Here is an 18,480-nt window from a genome sequence, read left to right as displayed (position 1 = left end):
TCTGGGAAGCTTTAGCCAGAGCCATTAGGCAAGAAAAGGACATCAACGTAATGTAAACCGGGGAGGGAGAAGTCAAACTGTTCTTGCTTGCAGATAACAGGATCCTATCCAGATGGGAATCAGAAGACTCCACTAAGAGATCATTGGAACTTGTGTGACTTTGGGGAAGTTTCAGAATGTAAAACGACAGCACATGATAGCATTGGTGCCCATGAACGATGCTACCATTGAGGAAAGCCTGAAGATGATTCCGTCGACCACTACTGAAAATTTCACAGCTATTGAAAATTTCAATTTACCAAGAATTTGGGATAAATTCACCAAGAATTTTGAGAGATCTCTACAATGATAATTACAAAACATTGAGATACAGAAAACACTTTAAAAACAAAAAAGAAAATAACCTTCCATGCTCCTGTACTGGAAGAAAGTATCGCTTAGATCATCTTTTGCTGCTTTGCTCAGGCAGGAAGCTGAATGGGAAGTGAAGTAGCTGGGACACGAATTAGTAACCATATTGGATGCCAGTCATTCAGGCCACAGAACTCTTTCTCTGAATACCCATTTTCACCACTGAATGGTACATAGCATGAGATGACCCCAGTACATTTTTTAATTAACTAGATGTTCTTCTTTATAAGTTCACAAAGAGACTAGTATTTAAAAAAAAAACAGTTGTAGGGTATTCCAAATTATTCAAAGCATAAAAATGAGCGTACTGGTTGTTTTCAGAAATTTTGTTTTTACAAAGCAAAGATTTTATAGTGTTATCTTCTTCAATGTTATTTTGCCCTCACTTATGACTATCCTCCTAGGCTGAATTTCTACATGTAAGATCCAAAGATGTGTAGAGTTGAGTGAAGCAGGATGAAGATGCTACTTGAGAACACCTGCATCAGGCTGAATGAGCTTGTGTCACTGTACCAATCTCGATTCTCTGTTCCTGCGGATGCTTACCCGAGGAAACAGCAGGTGATGGATCATACAAGGGTCCTTTCCACCAACATGGAAGACCAAGGCTGAGTTCTTGCTTCCTAGGTTCAACTTGACTCAGCTTCTGCAGCTGTGGGTGTTTGGGGAGGACAGCAGCAGATGGGAGAGCGCTCCCCCATACCACCTCTCTCTCTTCCTGTTTCTCCCTGCATTTCGAGTAAAAATCTCAAATGCTTTAAGATATACAGATTTTTCAATTCCGTTACCAAAGTGCCTTCTACACAGGCTGTCACCTCCATCCACAGGGCTGCAAGTCGACGCCAATCTCCCCAAAGCCTCACCACAATGCTGGCAACATCTTAAAGAGTAAACTTCAATATTTATTCCTGTTGAAACCTTTTTCCCACAATAAGTCAAGTTATAAGGCGCAAGTACTTTTGGCACATCCAAAAGTTAAGGTATTTGGAAATAACCGAAGGATGAAGCAAAGGGCATACAGGTGTTAATACTAGGTACCATTTCTCCTGGGACAGTAAGTGTACTTTACCAACTCATTAGTCAAGTGTTAGAAACCCTAAAGATCTTCACATTCTACTACCCATGTCCCCACACCCATCTTCCTTCTATTGCTACCCAAACTGTAAGAGGACTTTTCAAAGTAGTTCTAGAATTCTTGAATGTTTGTTAGTAGCTACTTACAGAGCCAGCTGATTAATCAACTTTTAGACAAATAAGGTTAGTTTCCTTGTAGCTCCTAATACTCCAAAATAGCATTTTCTGGTTTTCACATTAGGATTTGAAAGCTTCGATTATAAAAATCTTCAAATATGCACAAATACAAAGAATTTCACTCAAAATATATTAGGTTCTTGTCAGTCGATGAATCTCTAACGCCAGGCAGCTTTTGTCTCTTTAGTTGGATATTTTAAAGTACATTCCAGAAATCATGCCATGTCACCCATAAATATTTCAATAGGCTGCAGATATATTGCACACATGTTCAGCAGGAAATATGGACAGAGAATATGGTTATGATAATAAACATGGGATGCAGGCAAGCGTGGAGAGACTCCGCTCCAGCTGAGCTTAGGTGAAGGAGTTTTCCCCACAAGAGAAATGAAAACATTTCCCTGAAATTGGGAATGCTGGGGGAAAAAAAAGCAATAAAAAAAAATAAAGAAATTGGGAATGCTACTGCTTGCTTTTTTTTTTTAAAGTCACAATCTGAGATATAACCCTCATTTACCCAAAGCAATATCAGCTTCCATACAGCAAGAGGGTATGAAATACAGACAAATCCAGTTACAGACAGGAATATCCATCTCTTTTCCCAATAGCTGATAGAACAGTTCAACTAAGAATCCTTTAGGATCAGCCAAGAGCTACCCAATAAACAGAAAACTCCCTGCCAATACGTGAAATGTTCACCAATATAGACTACATTTGAGCCATAAGGCAGACTCCAATAAATGTGAAACCAGTCACATTAATCAAATTTCAGATGCAAGGTACCTGAAAACCCCCAAATACTTGGAAAATAGACATCTAGATCATCCACAGAACAACAAAGAAATGTCTAGAAAGACTTGTTAAGTCCAATAGAAATAAAAATTAAAAAGGATTCTGAAATACAAGGCAAAAAAGGCCCACAAAATACTGAGATTTATAGGATGCTGGCAGAGCTGCACATAAAAAAAAAAAAAAGACACCTATTTAACCTGAGTATTCGCAAAACAGAAGGGCTTAACACTAATGATCTAAGCACCTGCCTGAAAAATTTAGAAGGAAAAGGGTGAATCAGAGAAACACATAATAAGAAGGAAGCAAAGAACAAATTAGGAGTGAGAATCAGTAAACTTGAAAACAGATAATGTAGAGAAACGTAAATCAATCCAAAAGCTATCTCACTGAAAAGGGCAATATAGTTCATCCTCTAGCTAGACTAACCATGGGGGAGAGAGACAAGATCTATTACTAATACACAATGAGATAAACGACACCATGATAGAATGAACCTATCAAATGGATTACTGTGAATAACTCAAGAGCAACTAAATTCACAAGCTAGAAAAACGGACTACTCCTTAGGAAGCACATTAACAAACATTTTCTCAAATTCAGTAGACATAATAGATATGCCCATTTGGATGAACAAAATTGACTTGGTATTTAAAAAACTCATGTTTCATTTGGCTTTAAGTCTAGCAAACATTGAGGAAATGACATCAATTGCATACACAGTTTCTAAAGGCAGAAAATAGGGGACATGCCCCAACTCAGTGTATAAGGCCAGTGTTATAAGTAAACCCAAAGTATGCAAATATAGTGAGGCTACACAGCAATACCTGATACACACAGGATCCTAGCCAATCTAATCTAGCGATATCTGTGTCTAAATTAGACTTCCTGACAAGAAAACTAAGCTCAGAAATTCAAGTCGTTGGTTTTTAGAACTTATATATTTACCTACTTATGTATTTATTAAGCTTATAGGAAAAGGCAGGCAGAGAAAAACAAAGTTCCAATCCACTGGGTCACTCTCCAGATGCCGACATTAGCCTATGTGAAATCTAGGAAAAGAGAATTTGATCTAGACCCCCATGTGGGTGGCCATCCCGTCTCCTATCCCAATGTGGACATGAGCAGGAAGCTGGAGCCGAGACAGGAACCAGGACTCCAATGCCACTTCTCTGCCTCAGGATGTAGCATCCAATGCAGTCTTAACTTCTAGTCCAAATGCTCGTTCCTCAAGACTGCTTTAGTACAATCGGCTTAACTCATCGTATTAATTGCATAAGCACAATTATCTTCAGATTCAGAAAGCATCTCAAAATGTATATTCAAGGTGAAAATTCAATAAATTTGGAACAGCCAATGACAGAGGAGGAGGAGAAGTTGGGAAAAGCAGGAACTCAGAAGAGGAGGGGAAGAGAGAAGAGATACACAGATGAAATGGAAGAAATAAAACTGCACCTGACCTCAGACGATAGAACTATTTATGTAGAAAATTGCAGGAAACTATCCTAAATCTCGAAAGAATTGAGTCACTTAGCAAGGCTGAACAAAACAACGTTGACATTTTCCCTCAAAACCCACTGTTTTTCAGAGAAATGAATAATAAAGGGATAAACTCAGACTAGAGAGGCTGTTTGATGAATAGAATGTCTGCACGATCATCGCAAAGTGCTTCTGCAGATTGTTAGTTCCATTCAAGAAAAAGGAGTAACTTTATACAGGAGACAATGCTGAAGCTGGTGATGAAAATTAACTCCATGAGCAATGAGAGGACGGAGGTTAATGCTCCCTCCTGTTGAACACCAATGAAGACTCGAGAGCAGCTAGTTTTCTGTGGAAGCCCAACTCAAACCTTCTCACGAGAAAAAACCCAACTGGGCAATGGCTGCTTCCTCTTCAACTACTTCAATGTCATAGAACAGAAAGACTGAAAAACTATTCCATACTAAAGGAGACTTGCAGAACTGTATGACAATCCAATTCAATACCTGATCCAGAAGAAAGGAAATTTAAAAAGCATGCTACAAGCACACGATTGGGAGATTTTATGAAACTGACTAAGGACTCTACAAATATAAACATTTTAGAGAAGTTAGATTTGTGAATGTGATCACCCTGCTGTGAGTATGTAAGAGAATATTCTCATTGCTTGCTAATACTGAAACGCAAAGCAGTCAAGGATAGGATCTTACACATCACTGTAGAATGGTTCCAAAGTATAATTGTAGTGTTTAGACATTTGCATACACGCAAGAGAAATAAATCAAATGTAGCAAAATGTTATCCATCAATCAGCCTGTGAAAAGGGCATTCAGAAAGTCTGTTTATGTAACTGTTCTCTTAGTTCGAAACTTTTCCAAACCTTCCAGTGACTCCTAACCTCAAAAATGCAGTCTACAACTAGTGTTTGATAAAAGTCGGCTTTCCAGTTCTCACAACATCTCAATTAATGACAAGTTTGCCACTTTAAAATCCAGAGCCTGTTGGAGTGTAGGAAGAAAACCCAGCTGAGCAGCTGCAGAAAGGGACAAGCTTATAATATTTTATCCACTGGGCAATTTCTTTATTATCTCTGAGCTGTGGTGTACTTTTTAAAAATGGTCTATATCAAAGACAACATGTGATGTTTGTCCTTTTGGAATGGGGAAGAAGAGAATGGGGAGGGGAATAGGAGATTCCCTGAGTATATGGAACTGTGTAGTGAAAAAAAAAGAAGATAAGAACTGGGAACAGCAGAAAAAATGCCAACCTCACAAATTAGCTGTGAGGATGACAATAAAACAGTGTAAGTACAAACTTCTAAGAGGTTTGTGAAAATTATACAGGCCTGCAATAAGTCTTCCCAAGACTTACTGTTCACAGTAACCAAGCTTTCCAGGGCCTCCTCTGGCATCCATCTCTCTGGCACTGTGGACTCATCCCTTGCAACTGTATGCCACTTTTCAAACATGCCCTCCTTCAGCAGCTGTGCAGTTCACCTGTTTGAATGGATCACCCAAAGCTCAGACCTACCTGGCTGCTCCCTTTCGTCTCTGCAGTTTTCTACCTCAGTGTCATCCTTGCAACGACAATCAGCCCAGCACATCAGTTGCGTGAAAATAGAACAAATTTCATTCTCAGTTGCTCCCTGCTTCTTATACCCATCCAACTCACTGTATGTGCATTTATTTATTGTTTAGGTCACTCCCTTAAAATGTTACCCATAGAATTAAAAGGACCTCTATTTCTTCAGCATTGTAGCTTCAACATCCGATTGTGTGGCATGTCACTTACTCTCCTATATACATCCAAAAGTTGGTGGAAATTGAAAAGATACATTTTTTATGGGTACAAGAATTTCGAAATCCTGCATGGTTTTTGTTTTTAAATTATGTACATTTTCCACAAATTTGTTCAAAACCCCTATATCTGTGAAATGACTGAATAAACATATGGACAAACAGCAAGTGAAAGCTTACACAGTATCCAAAACATACTCCACACAGCCAAGCTTCACTGATATTACAATCAATTCAGGATTGTTTCCTATTAGAGAAAGCACTTGTATCCACCGGTTACTTGCCAAATGCCATAAAGGCTGATGTGAGGCAAGAGCTAGAACAAGGAGCTGAGAATACAACCCATGTTTCTCCTGTGTGGCTCAGGAACCTAATGACATCTATCCCTGCTGCCTCCCAGGGTCTGCTTGGGCCAACTGCAGTCAATAGCCAGAGCCAGGAATTCAACTCGGGGACTTCAATGTGGGATACTGACGTATTAACCACCAGGCTAAACCCTCACTACCATTAAATAAGACTATTTCTGAATGTTCCACATCCAGTATTATTTCATATCACCTCTGCTTCTCAAATACAAGCAACGAAAAAGCTTATTTTACATTTATATTGTCACAGAATTCTTTGAGCTGACAGGAGGTAATTTAGCTGGAGACCAAGTAAGACTTGGAAATTCCCGAGTTAGAATTCTCAAGCCGGGGGAAGGGAAGAAATAATCTTCACATGGATGGATATATTTGGATATTTGGTCATTTCCCAATAATTTAGGTCAACTGCCCCAGTAAAAGCTGGGTTTTTTTTTTTTATCTGAGTTTTAGATACTAGCAGTAGCTTCTAAATATAACATAAGAGACTCCCATTTCAAACTTCATATCCTTGTACTCCGGGAAAGCACAGCACTTCTTGAAAATTCAGCAACCGTGGCTGATAGGCAGTGACACAGGTAGACAGCCACCTGTCAACACCAGGCTGACAAATGACAATCAAGATCCCACTGCCACCTGGGAATGGGCCATTTGGGACGTTCTAAGTCACATCCTGAGATATGCCACATTTTGATTTTCATTAGGAAAGATAGGTGTTTCTCATTTTTATTAAAACTGGTCCAAATGTAATCCAACCAGATCCATGAGATGTCAGATGTGAACCATCAGCAGTCTTCTCTCTCATGCGGGAGCCTGTTGTGCAAGTGGGACCCCTTATGGATGTTTTATTATTGCAGCTAAACTCTTGACAGTACTCTTAAAAATGCGTATCAATTTGGAGCCTGGCACGATAGCATAGTGGTTAAGGTCTTAGGCCTGCATGCTGATATCCCATATGGGCACCGGTTCTAATCCTGGCAGCCTTGCTTCCCATCCAGCTCCCTGCTTGTAGCCTGGGAAAGCAGTCAAGGATGGCCCAAAGCTTTGGGACCCTGCACCTGCGTGGGAGACCCGGAAGAAGCTCCTAGCTCCTGGCTTCGGATTGGCTCAGCTCCAGCCATTGCGGCCGCTTGGGGAGTGAATCATCTGATGGATGATCTTCCTCTCTGTCTCTCCTCTCTGTATGTCTGCCTTTCCAATAAAAATAAATGAATCTTTAAAAATGCTTATGAATTTGTTTTCTTTGACGGTTAACATAGTTCCTCACCAAGGTGTTCACATGTACTTATTCCCTGGGACGAACCAAGTGGCATTCTCCATAAAGAGCATCTGAGAAAACCACCCAAGCCCTGGCGTGCCCATGTTGGCTTCTGGGATGAATCTAACCTTGTTCACAGAAGGGTGCTGCATTCATTAAGATGATCTCTCAATTATTTCTAGTTTATTGCCACCTGGATTTATTTCCTCCTTAAGCCTATTTAAATTATTTCTGTCTAATACATGCCTGGTGTCTGAGCATAAATGAAAAGATGACAGCGAAGCAGGGGTTTATTTTGATTTAGCTCTATCTTTCTACAATTCAACAACATTTTTGAATCACCGAAGTGCCATCTGCTTCTCTAACATGTGGTCAAGAGGTTACAGCCCACCAAGACTTCCGGTCTTAGTTGAGATGTGAAGAAAGTTTTTCATGGACTGCCCTGCACTCCTAGCAGTATTTTCTCCTAAAATAAATTCTAAATTGCCCAGTCCATGTTGATCTTCCCTCAAAGCTTACTCACATTCGTGTTTGTGTCTGATTTGACTCTTGAATTAAATATCCTATATAGAGTGAGCATCCCTAATTCGAAAATATTCAATCCCAAATCCTAAACCTACAAAATGGAGGCTTGAGACATTCTGAATGGTGACATAACAGTAACATTTCTGATTTGGGGAACATCTGGGGTTTCAGATATTATGATTTGGAATGGCCAACAAGTACAACAGATTCATTATCGAGCAAGAGCTCTGTTAACTGATGAAGACACTGAGGAAATAGGGGAATAAATAATTTTTTAAATTGTTGCAAAGCTTAAGAAAAAGCATATACAAAAGTTCAAAAAATTTTTAAAAATGTTACACAGGAAATAGCAACAATGAATCCAGAGTAGATATATTGGAAACGAAGGACACAATGCAGCAAACTACAAATTCAGTAGAGAGCTGCAATAATTGAGTGAGGCAGAAGAATCTCAGAATCGAAGACATTTCCTTCAACAAAGGGACACAATCAAAAAGGTAGAGGAACTGAGTCAAGCTAAGAAAATCATTCAAAAATTAAGGGACACTATTAAAAGCTGAATATAAGAGTTATGGGAGTTCCAAAAGGCACAGAACGAGAAGCTGGGTTTGAAAATAAATCCAATGAAACAGTAAGTGAGAACTTCCCTAATTTGGAGAAGGAATTGGGACACAAAACACAGGAGTGGCATAGAATCCCCCATAAAGTTGACCAAAAGTGATCTTTGCCACAACATACCACAATCACACCATCTTCACGTGAACACAAGGAAGATACTTATATACACATGAAAAAAATTAGTTTATAGAGGAACCCCAATCAGACTCACTGCTGACCTCTCAGAGGAACCTGTACAGGTCAGAAGAGAATGGAGTGACATACCCCAAATTCTAAAATCAAAAACTTGTCAGCCCAGAATAATATACCCAGCAAAGCTTTCCTTTGTCTTTGAAGATAAAACGAAATTCTTCCACAGTAAAGAAAAGTTAAAAGAATTTGCCTTTTTCCAAACCTGCCCTACAAATGATACTTGAAGATGTCCTATTGACAGATAAAAGGAATAACACCTACCAAAACCAAAGGCAAATGTGGAAAACATCCCAATAAAATAAAGACTAAATCAAGCAAAGAACAACGCATTGCTAAAACGGAAGAACGAAATCACTACCTAGAGATATAACCCCGAGTGTAAAGGACTTAAACTTAACATTCAAGCATCATAGATTAGCAGACTGGATCAAAACACAAAACCCATCTATCTGTTAAGACACATCTCACAAAAAAAAAAAAGATAAGTGAAAACTGAAAGAATGGAAAAGGAGACTCCAGGCTAATGGGAAGCAAAAACAGGCTGGTGTAGCCAGAGTTATATCAGGTAAGATGGACTTTGACTTGAGAAACAATTAAAAAGATGAATGAGGAGACCACATCACAATCCAAGGACCCGTTCAGTAAGAAGAGATCGCCGTAATCAATGTATCAAGCGCAAGGGCACCTAACTGCACGAAACATTAATGAATTTAAAGGGAGAAACAGACTCCAACACAATGATAGTGGAGGACCTTATCACCCATTAACCTCAATGGACAGATCAACAAGACAGAAACTCCGCAAGGAAACAACAGAGCTCACCCAGACACTAGATTAAATGGACTTTAATTGGTATCTATCAGACATTTCATCCTACAGAAATACACTTTTTCCCATCACACAGTGAAATGGGAGACCAATAAGTCAAAATACCACAGAAGGTATGTGAATACTTGGAAACTGAACAATATGCTGCCAAACAATGGGTTATAAAAGCAATCAAAGAGGAAATTAAAAAAATGCTGGAAATGAATGAAGGCATCAACACAACATATCAAACTTATGGGACATAATCAAGGCAGTGTTAAGAGGAAAGTTCATTTCAATCTATACTTATGTCAAGAGATTGGAAAAGCACTAAGTAAATGAGCTAACCATATGTCTGAAGGAGTTAGAAAAAACAAAGCAATCCCATGATTAGCAGGAAAAAAATAATCAAAAGAAGGGAGGAGATAAACCAAATAGAGACTAAAAGAAGAATGCATAAGATCAATGAATCAATGAGCTGTGTGGTTTTTTTTTTTTTTTTGAGAAAATTAACATTTCCCACTAGCCCAACTATTCAAAAAAGGAGGGAGAAGATACAAAAGGAAATACAATAACAGACACCTCTAACATACATAGAATAATCAGGAACTATTACAAGCAACTATATGCCAACAAATCAGATGACCTAGAAGAAACAGATACATTTCTGGACATTTACAATCTACCAAAATTGAATCATGAGACAATTAATCTAAATAGACCTATAACAAGGACTGAGATTGAATCAGTAATTAAATCCCTCCCAACAAAGACAAACCCTAGACCAGATGTCTTCACTTCAAAATTCTACCAAATGTTTCAGGAAGAACTTACCCCCATCCTCCAGAAGCTATTCCAAACAATACAAAGGGAGGCAATCCTTCCAAACTTTCTCTGAAGCCAATATCACCAAAGCCAGAAAGAGAACAGAAAAAGAACTATAGACCAGTATTTCTCACTGTGCCAAATACATGCACCATAAAGAAAAAATGTTTTTCAAATCAATTATTAAAGTGAGAACAAAAAACTTACAACAGGATAAATATATTCAATCTGAAAGATTGAATATTGGCAAAGGCTGTGGAGCAACGAAAATTGTCATTGGTGGGAGTATAAAATGATACAACTAGTTTACAACCTAAACATCTTACTCTGATGTATTGACTCAAAAGAAAAGAAATACATACTCACAAAAGTTTTGTATGCAAATGTTTACTGGAGTCTTCATTCATACTTGCCAAAAGCTTGAAAGAACCTCAATGTCCATCAAGTAATAGACAGAAAAAAGATAGACTGATGGGTCAACAGATGAATTGATGCATTCTTACTTACTCCATATTCAGTTTAAGATCAGCTACCTTAACTTCCTTATCCCAGGTAGGTAATAGTTAAAAAAAGCTGTGTGCCTTTTGGCTAACCATGGGAGAATCTGTATCATTACCAGTACTCTACCTATATGTGGATTTACAACATCAGTGAAGTGGAACAGCCTATATCTAAATTAAAGGAATGACAACCAATTATCTCAGGTAGATGTAAGGCAGATGTGAGGCTTTGTTGAGTCTTATTTTTTCATTAGGCTGGAAATTTCCCAGTGGGTCACTTTGTATCTGCTTAAAATACTTCAGTTGTATGTTATTTTACTTCTCAGTTGCTTGTCTTTTGTTGTCCAGAGTCTAAAAACGCTAAACAAACGGATGCAAGGCAAAACGAATGAAACCATTCTGAATTCACTGAAAAGGAATCACATTTCCATCATCAACCTCAGCTTTTAGGAGAATCAGCAAAAGGGATAAGAGGTGGGCCGCGCTTGGTGGCATGTCTCTCTCAGCTTTGGATAAAGCAGGAACTAAAGCAGGGCTAAGGATCAAAAGCTGCAGAAGACTGTTCCCTTGGTGTCACGTGATAACAAGTCAACAGCAGGTACAAACTATCTCATCCACATCGACAACCCACAACAAGGAAACAGGCTTCCAGAAGCCAGGCGGTGAGCAAAATCTGCAAACCAACCTATCGGGGGTGGGGAGGGGATACATTTGTCTGAAAGATGGGGGCATCACAACAGGAGCCCAACTCACCAGCTTGAGACACAAACTTTAGCAAAGCAGTGCTGGATCCCAGAGTGATCAGAAAGGACTCCCGACCCACACGGCAGCATTCCGTAGTCTTATTGAGGAAGCATTTGAAGATGCAGACGCTGTCCACTACAAAGCAGAAAGGAAAAATGGGATTAGGCAAGTCCATCTTGTGCAAAGGGAAAATGTTTACCCATGTCTCTGCCACATTGCTCTCATCTTCTCAAAACCCATTCCCTCCTTGTAATACTGCTTCCTCCCATGTGACTGCAAGGATGCACAGACAAGAGAGCTGAACCTAGCCATGACCCAATCCCAGCTCTGTATATGTGGATGAACCCAGCGGTCAACACTGACTCCTACCATCTTTTAATGTCTCTTTGTCCTCCTAGGTCTCATTACCCACAACTCTTACAGTGCATGTGCTAGTATTTTTATATCTTGAAGCAATTCTAGGAGGGCCCAGGTAAGGTTTCTCTGGATTGTTCTTGAATACTCTGTGTCCTTGATAGCATACCACACCTCTGTAGGCATCACTGCCTAATGTTCCTGGGTATAGACTGCAAGAAGGAATTTAGCACAAAATAACCACAGCAGACACATAGCGGGACTAGAATCCAAGCCCAGGGATTTGACCCAAGTCTGTTCTTTCAACCACAATGTCCTAAGTAAGGTGAGTGTGTTGAACAAGTCGCTAGGAAAGATCTCATTCATTTTCCTTTTCAATCAGCCTTTTACTAATGAGAGAACTTTAGTGCAGTGGACAAGAAACTTGACAAGGACAAGAAACTTGGAGTTTGTATTTCATTCTTAAAGATGAAATTCAATGACTGTCACAAGAAGCCTTTATCAAGTGAAAGCAATATATTGTTTCCAGTAAAGGCTGAATAACAGTAAAATAATTTCTAAAACACTGTCGACACATGGAAAATTTTTTCTTATTTTTAAGTCGATCTTTGTTCCTATATACAATGCCTTCCATTCTCCTACACAAATTCAAATCAAATGGCATTAAATACACAATTGCGTGTAGCATTCTGTCCTGTAGCACACAAGCATAGGTTATCATATACACACATTATTTAAAGCAGACACACATACACAAACATAGAAGTAAGAGGATCCAATATTTAAAAACAATTTCATCCATTATTTCAAAGGAATGAGTGCCTCCTGCTGGAAGGCTTTGGAAGTGCTTTTTTTTCCCCCACAGAATGTCTTGGCTGGTTCAACAAAATGCACATCTTTGGAAATACTTCCCTGGCATTGAACATGATTATGGTCCAGTACTGCAAGTCCAGCAAGAAACTCAAAGTCTTAACCATGTAAGAAGAATCAGGAGCTTCTTTGGAATACGCCCTCTTGAAATCAAACTTTTTGAAACGTTGAAATGTTCAGCATGTATCAACCACTCCTCTTGTAGATTAGAAGTAGGAAAAGATAGAAGCAAGAATGAAGGAGGGTTGCAAATTCCACAGTGGATTACGCACGATTGCTGCAGGCCACCAGCTCTAGGCCAGCAGGACAGCTTCAAGATCGATTGTGTTTTGTTTTGTTTTTAATTCTCTGAATCAAAACTTAGTACGGTATCTGATACCTAATGAATATTTGGGTCAACAACAACAACAAAAAAGAATATGTATTGATTGAATGGAACCCCCAAAATTCTCAAAACCCATCTGATTCCTCCCTCCTTTCAACAGCATTTATACAAACACAATTTTAACCAACTCTGTTTACAGGTTTAATTTGCCTCTATTCAAAATATTGGTGGGAGAGTAGGAGAGAATATTTTCTTGGTACCGTAACTATAGAATGCATAAAATCTCTTCGTATTAATAAAAATCAGAAAAACAAATTAACAATGCAGGAAAAGGAATCTGATACCCTTTTCCCTAAACAGAGGGTCTTCTTTGATATTTTCTAAATTAAAAGAATAGCAACTCTATACCCTAATTTATTTTCATATATTGCAAAATGCCTACCCAAAATATATGCCCTTTTTGCCACATTTTCACTATTCTTTCTTCAAATGTGAGTGGAGAGGTTCAACTTCTCTTCTTTCCAATATTTATAAAGAAATACATATGTTTATATATATTCAACTACACAATGTGATTTAAAAAATATTTATGTTTACTCGAATGGCAGAAAGACAGTAAAAGAGGGAAGGGTAGAAGTAGAAATCTTCCATGCATTGCCACTCCTCAAATGCCAGCAACAGCCACGGCTGGACCACACCGAGACAGGGATCAGGGCAGCCACGGCTGGACCACACCGAGACAGGGATCAGGACAGCCACGGCTGGACCACACCGAGACAGGGATCAGGACAGCCACGGCTGGACCACACCGAGACAGGATCAGGACAGCCACGGCTGGACCACACCGAGACAGGGATCAGGGCAGCCACGGCTGGACCACACCAAGACAGCGGTCAGGAGTCAAACGCTCAAGCGTGGCATGGGGGCTTCCCAAGTAACGTCTTCATCACTACTCCAGATGTCAGCTCTAAACACGGTGTTTCGGAATAACTGACATGTAGTCGGTTAACACATAATTAGCCCTCATGCTATACTTGTGACCCCAACAAATGCATCCAAAAGAATGGTATCGTTGTACATTTTCACTGATCTGTCCTCATTTTTCCCTCCTCCACATACCTGCTAACTAGCTTTCTGCACTATGAGTCTATGTGTAGGTAGACATCTCATAATTTCATGATTTTCTCTCCTCGGCTGTGGACAAACATCTGCACTGTCTCCGTATGTTGGACATTGTGACTAACACCTGTTGTTTCTATGGGGCATATACTCAAGTGACTGCTGGATCATCTAAGACTTTGGTGTTCAATTTCTTTAGGAAAGGATGCTCGTTGAAACATTACAAGAATCTGAAATTTTGGTAAACACTCAGTTTTCATATTTATTGTGCAAAAATGATCATAAAGACTTGAAATTGAAAAGCCATGACAAGTGAGAGACTTATCTTTAGAATACATAAAAATATTTAACAAACAAATAAGCAGTTCGCACTAAGGGGAAAGAAAAACCAAGCATCTCCCTCCTGAAACATGAAGTGTATTGAATATGTGGCTGGCAACCAGAAAAAGCTCATAGCAAAAACAAAAACAAAAAACAGAAAGTGAAAAGCAACCGCTCTCAGGAATAATCCAAGAAATCCATGTGTTACAACAAGCTTTAACTTGTTGTCACTCATCAGCATTTGTAAAATAAAAATTGACAAAATCCAACGGGGGGGGGTGGAATATGAAAAGACAGTGAATTGTCATTGTCGCAACCACAAACGGCTTCAGTTCTAGAATGTATTTATCCACGTAGATCAAAATGGTCAAGACATACACATTTACAAGATACTCCGCTTGTAGTGATGTCCATGCCCAGGTGGGTGAACACATGAATATTCAAGGATGTTTGTGTTAGAAAAAAAACAAAGGCTCCACGAACACACATCACTGGACTGATTCGTTACATATAACACGATAGCTCCGCATTCAGACAGCGTGTACGGCATCCTTGGATCAACTTAATGTGCTGTACTTCAAGGAGACCTGTTGAAGATAGTCACTAAAATGTCATCTGTGGCTCCCTCTAGATACATCTGGAGATTTTCTCAAAAGTTTTATTTCTGTGCCCGGTGCCATAGCCTAGCAGCTGAAGTCCTCACCTTGAATACGCCATGATCCTATATGGGTACTGGTTCTAATCCCGGCAGTTCCATTTCCCATCCAGCTCCCTACTTGTGGCCTGGGAAAACAGTCGAGGACGGCCCAAAGCCTTGGGATGCTGCACCCGCGTGGGAGACCCAGAGGAAGTTCTTGGCTCCTGGCTTCGGATAGGCACAGCACCGGCCGTTGTGGTCACTTGGGGAGTGAACCATCGGATGGAAGATCTTCCTCTCTGTCTCTCCTCCTTTCTATATATCTGACTTTGCAATAAAAATTAAGAAAAATGTTTTTAAAGCTTTATTTACTTGAAAGGCAGAGCTGATGGTGGGACAAAGGGAGCGATACAGTAAGGCCTTCCATATGCTCTTTCACTCCTCAAATGTCTACAAAAGACAGGGCTGGCACAGGTCAAAGCCAGGAGCCAGGAACTCCAGTGTCCCCCACGATGGCAGTGACCCCAGCATTTGTGCCTTCTCTGTTGCCTCCCAGGACACATCAACAGGAAGCTGGGTGGGAAGCGGAACAGCAGGGTCATGAGGTGGCATCCTGGTGCAGGTGTCGACAAGGGTGGCTCAACCTGCTTCACTCGACGGGCTACACCACAGCGCTCAGGTGATGCTTTCAGTTTTCCCTTCATCGATTTCTCCCTTATTTGATTTTTGAATGTGGTCACTAATTTCCATCAACAAAAGAAACAAGGTTATTTTCATCTGTTAAAAACAATGTATCGCCATAAATGTGTACAACACCAAAAACATCTGTCGCCATAAATGTATTTCATTACATTCTCATTCTTAACAGCTGCTATTATATTCATTTTTTTTGTTTATTGGGTCTTCATCATTCATTCATTTATATTTGTTGAGGTAGCACTGTATCCAACAAAATCGTAATTTTAATTTCTATTTCTTATTCACTCACTGAAATAAACATCTACCCACTTCTTACATGTTAGTCTTATGCTTTCTAATGTCGATTTCCTTTCCTGTCTTTGATCATGCTGATACATCCAATGAATGTCCTGAATGATTTCTGTTCACTAATGGAACAGAGATAGAAGTGCAGCTTGTGGGAAAATGTATTAGCGAACGTGCCTTAGGAATGTCAAGAATGCATACTTGAAAAATGAAGAAGTACAATGCAAATTATGGTGGAACTTGCATAAAGCCAAAAGGAGATACTGCAGCCCTGGTAGAGACTAGGAAGATGAAATCCCTTGCAGTGTGCATGGCTCTTGGCTACAGGGCATCAATCTTTCCACCCCTTGATTATTGCTATGACTGGTCATCATGACTGCAGAATACTGGCTTCCCCCTGAAAACATCTCATTTCATCCCCTCGGTGACTTGACTGAGCCAGCTGCGTTTATGAGTTTGCAATCACCGTGCTCTTGAACTTGCTCTCACCAGGCACAGTCCTGTTATTTCAAAGGCCAAGGCCCGAGCTGCTGGTAGCAGCCAAGCAGAGCGAGTCATGTGTACAGAATTTAATCAGCTTTCAGCAAGCTTGCAGCTTTGATCCTTCCTTGATGAAAACCTACTTGTTCTCCCAGAGATCTCTCCAAATAAAAAAAAAAACAACCATAAAGATAGCAAATCCAGATGCCACTCCATGCTTATCTTCAGGACCCTCTGACCAGCATTGCGAGGGACACCAAGAAATCTTGGATTTGTCCATTTGGACGAGCAAACGTGGACAATGCCACTGTGCAAAGAAAATTGGCTTTCCCAAATATGTGCCTCCCCTCCTCCCTACGCTAATGATAAATGCTAAAGTTTAGTCTCCACTGGAAAGCTACTGACTACAAATGTGAGATATCCAGCATAATCTACAATATTTCTAAAAACATTTTTATAGAAATTCTTTGATAGGACAGAACTTATTAAACATATGGCATGCAGGCCAACTCTATATGGGATGTTTAATAGGATGGTGGCAAATTAGCATTTTAAAATGAGGTTACTAGGGGTATGATCTTTGTACCAATCCACACATAGTTTTTCTCCTAACACATCATCTCCATCGGCTTTTGGAAGGTCCTTCTCATGCATGGATTTTAACACTTCTCCATGAAAATAGTCTTAGCTTGCGATTCAATGTTCTGAGCTTTTCTAAGTCCTTCACACACTGTAACCTCTTAGTATTTTCCAGAAGCAGAAAGGTAGGTTGCACAAAAGGGTGACTAAAAAGATTACTACATAGGCAGCATCTGCATGGACAACTGTGTAGTTCCTTTTTAAAATAACCATAAAGAGACAAGGATAGGATCTAGGCACAAGTATCAAACATGACAATAGATATAATATTCTACAAGAAATGACAAATCAGTGATACAGTCTATATTCACAGCTTCAACACTAGATTTTTTTTTTTCTCCCTGAAGTGGTTACAAGGAAAAAAGGACTCAAAATGGATGAAGCTGGATTGAAAGGGCCCAAGAGTAACTGGAAGAGAAGTGAGAATGCAAAGATAAATAGACAAGGAGGTAGGAGGCTTTGGAAGGAGCTACATATGTGACCGGAGCATGCCATATGTGACAGATACAGGGAGCAAAAGGGCTTATAAGAAGCATATGGGCCCGGCGAGGTAGCCCAGTGGCTAAAGTCCTCACCTTACATGTGCCTGGGTGCTGGTTCTAATCCTGGCAGCCCCATTCCCCATCCAGCTCCCTGCTTGTGGCCTGGGAAGGCAGTGGAGGACGGCCCAAAGCCTTGGGACCCTGCACCTGTGTGGGACCCTGCACCTGGAGGAAACTCCTGTTTGGATCAGTTCAACTCCAGCCCTTGCAGCGATTTGGGGAGTGAACCAGCAGAGGTAAGTTCTTTCTGTATCTCATCCTCTCTGTAAATCTGCCTTTCTAATAAAAATAAATCTTAAAAAAAAAAAACACATAGTCTTACAAAAGCAATGCAAATCCTGCCAATCGACTATCAGTTGTGATAACTGAATCAGAAGTAGTCCCAGACTGTAAATCATATGAAATCTACACTGTCAAATCACAGACAAACCATTTGAGAGTTCCTGAACGTTAACACAGGCCCTTGTGTAGGTCATTAGGTCATTCGGCAGTCTTCTTGGCTGTCCAAATTAGAGTTTCTGTTGAATCCTTAGGAAAGATTCATTTCTCGAGGAGGGTTGTGCAACGACTATCCTTAGTCTTGTGGGTCAAAAATTCTCAACCTTTCAAAAATTTTTCTGGACCCGACATCTTAGACTTGCATTTTCTTTCT

The 18,480-nt window shown here is 39.9% G+C and overlaps 1 protein-coding gene across 1 annotated transcript in view; it reads right to left on the bottom strand.

Moving 5' to 3' along the window:
• LOC101518722 (histone-arginine methyltransferase CARM1-like) overlaps positions 1-15,096 on the bottom strand; it is a 108,841-nt gene extending 93,745 nt beyond the window's left edge. The window contains exons 1-2 of the mRNA XM_058657307.1: positions 15,030-15,096; positions 11,567-11,692 (exon numbers count right to left, since the gene is read on the bottom strand). Of these exons, the coding sequence (XP_058513290.1) occupies positions 11,567-11,692; positions 15,030-15,096 (193 nt within the window). The remainder of the gene's footprint in view (positions 1-11,566; positions 11,693-15,029) is intronic.
• Positions 15,097-18,480: the final 3,384 nt, after the last annotated feature.

The sequence above is a fragment of the Ochotona princeps genome, chromosome 31 (assembly GCF_030435755.1).
Source record: "Ochotona princeps isolate mOchPri1 chromosome 31, mOchPri1.hap1, whole genome shotgun sequence".
Taxonomy (NCBI): Eukaryota; Metazoa; Chordata; class Mammalia; order Lagomorpha; family Ochotonidae; genus Ochotona; species Ochotona princeps.
This window is presented reverse-complemented; position numbering and strand designations above follow the sequence as displayed.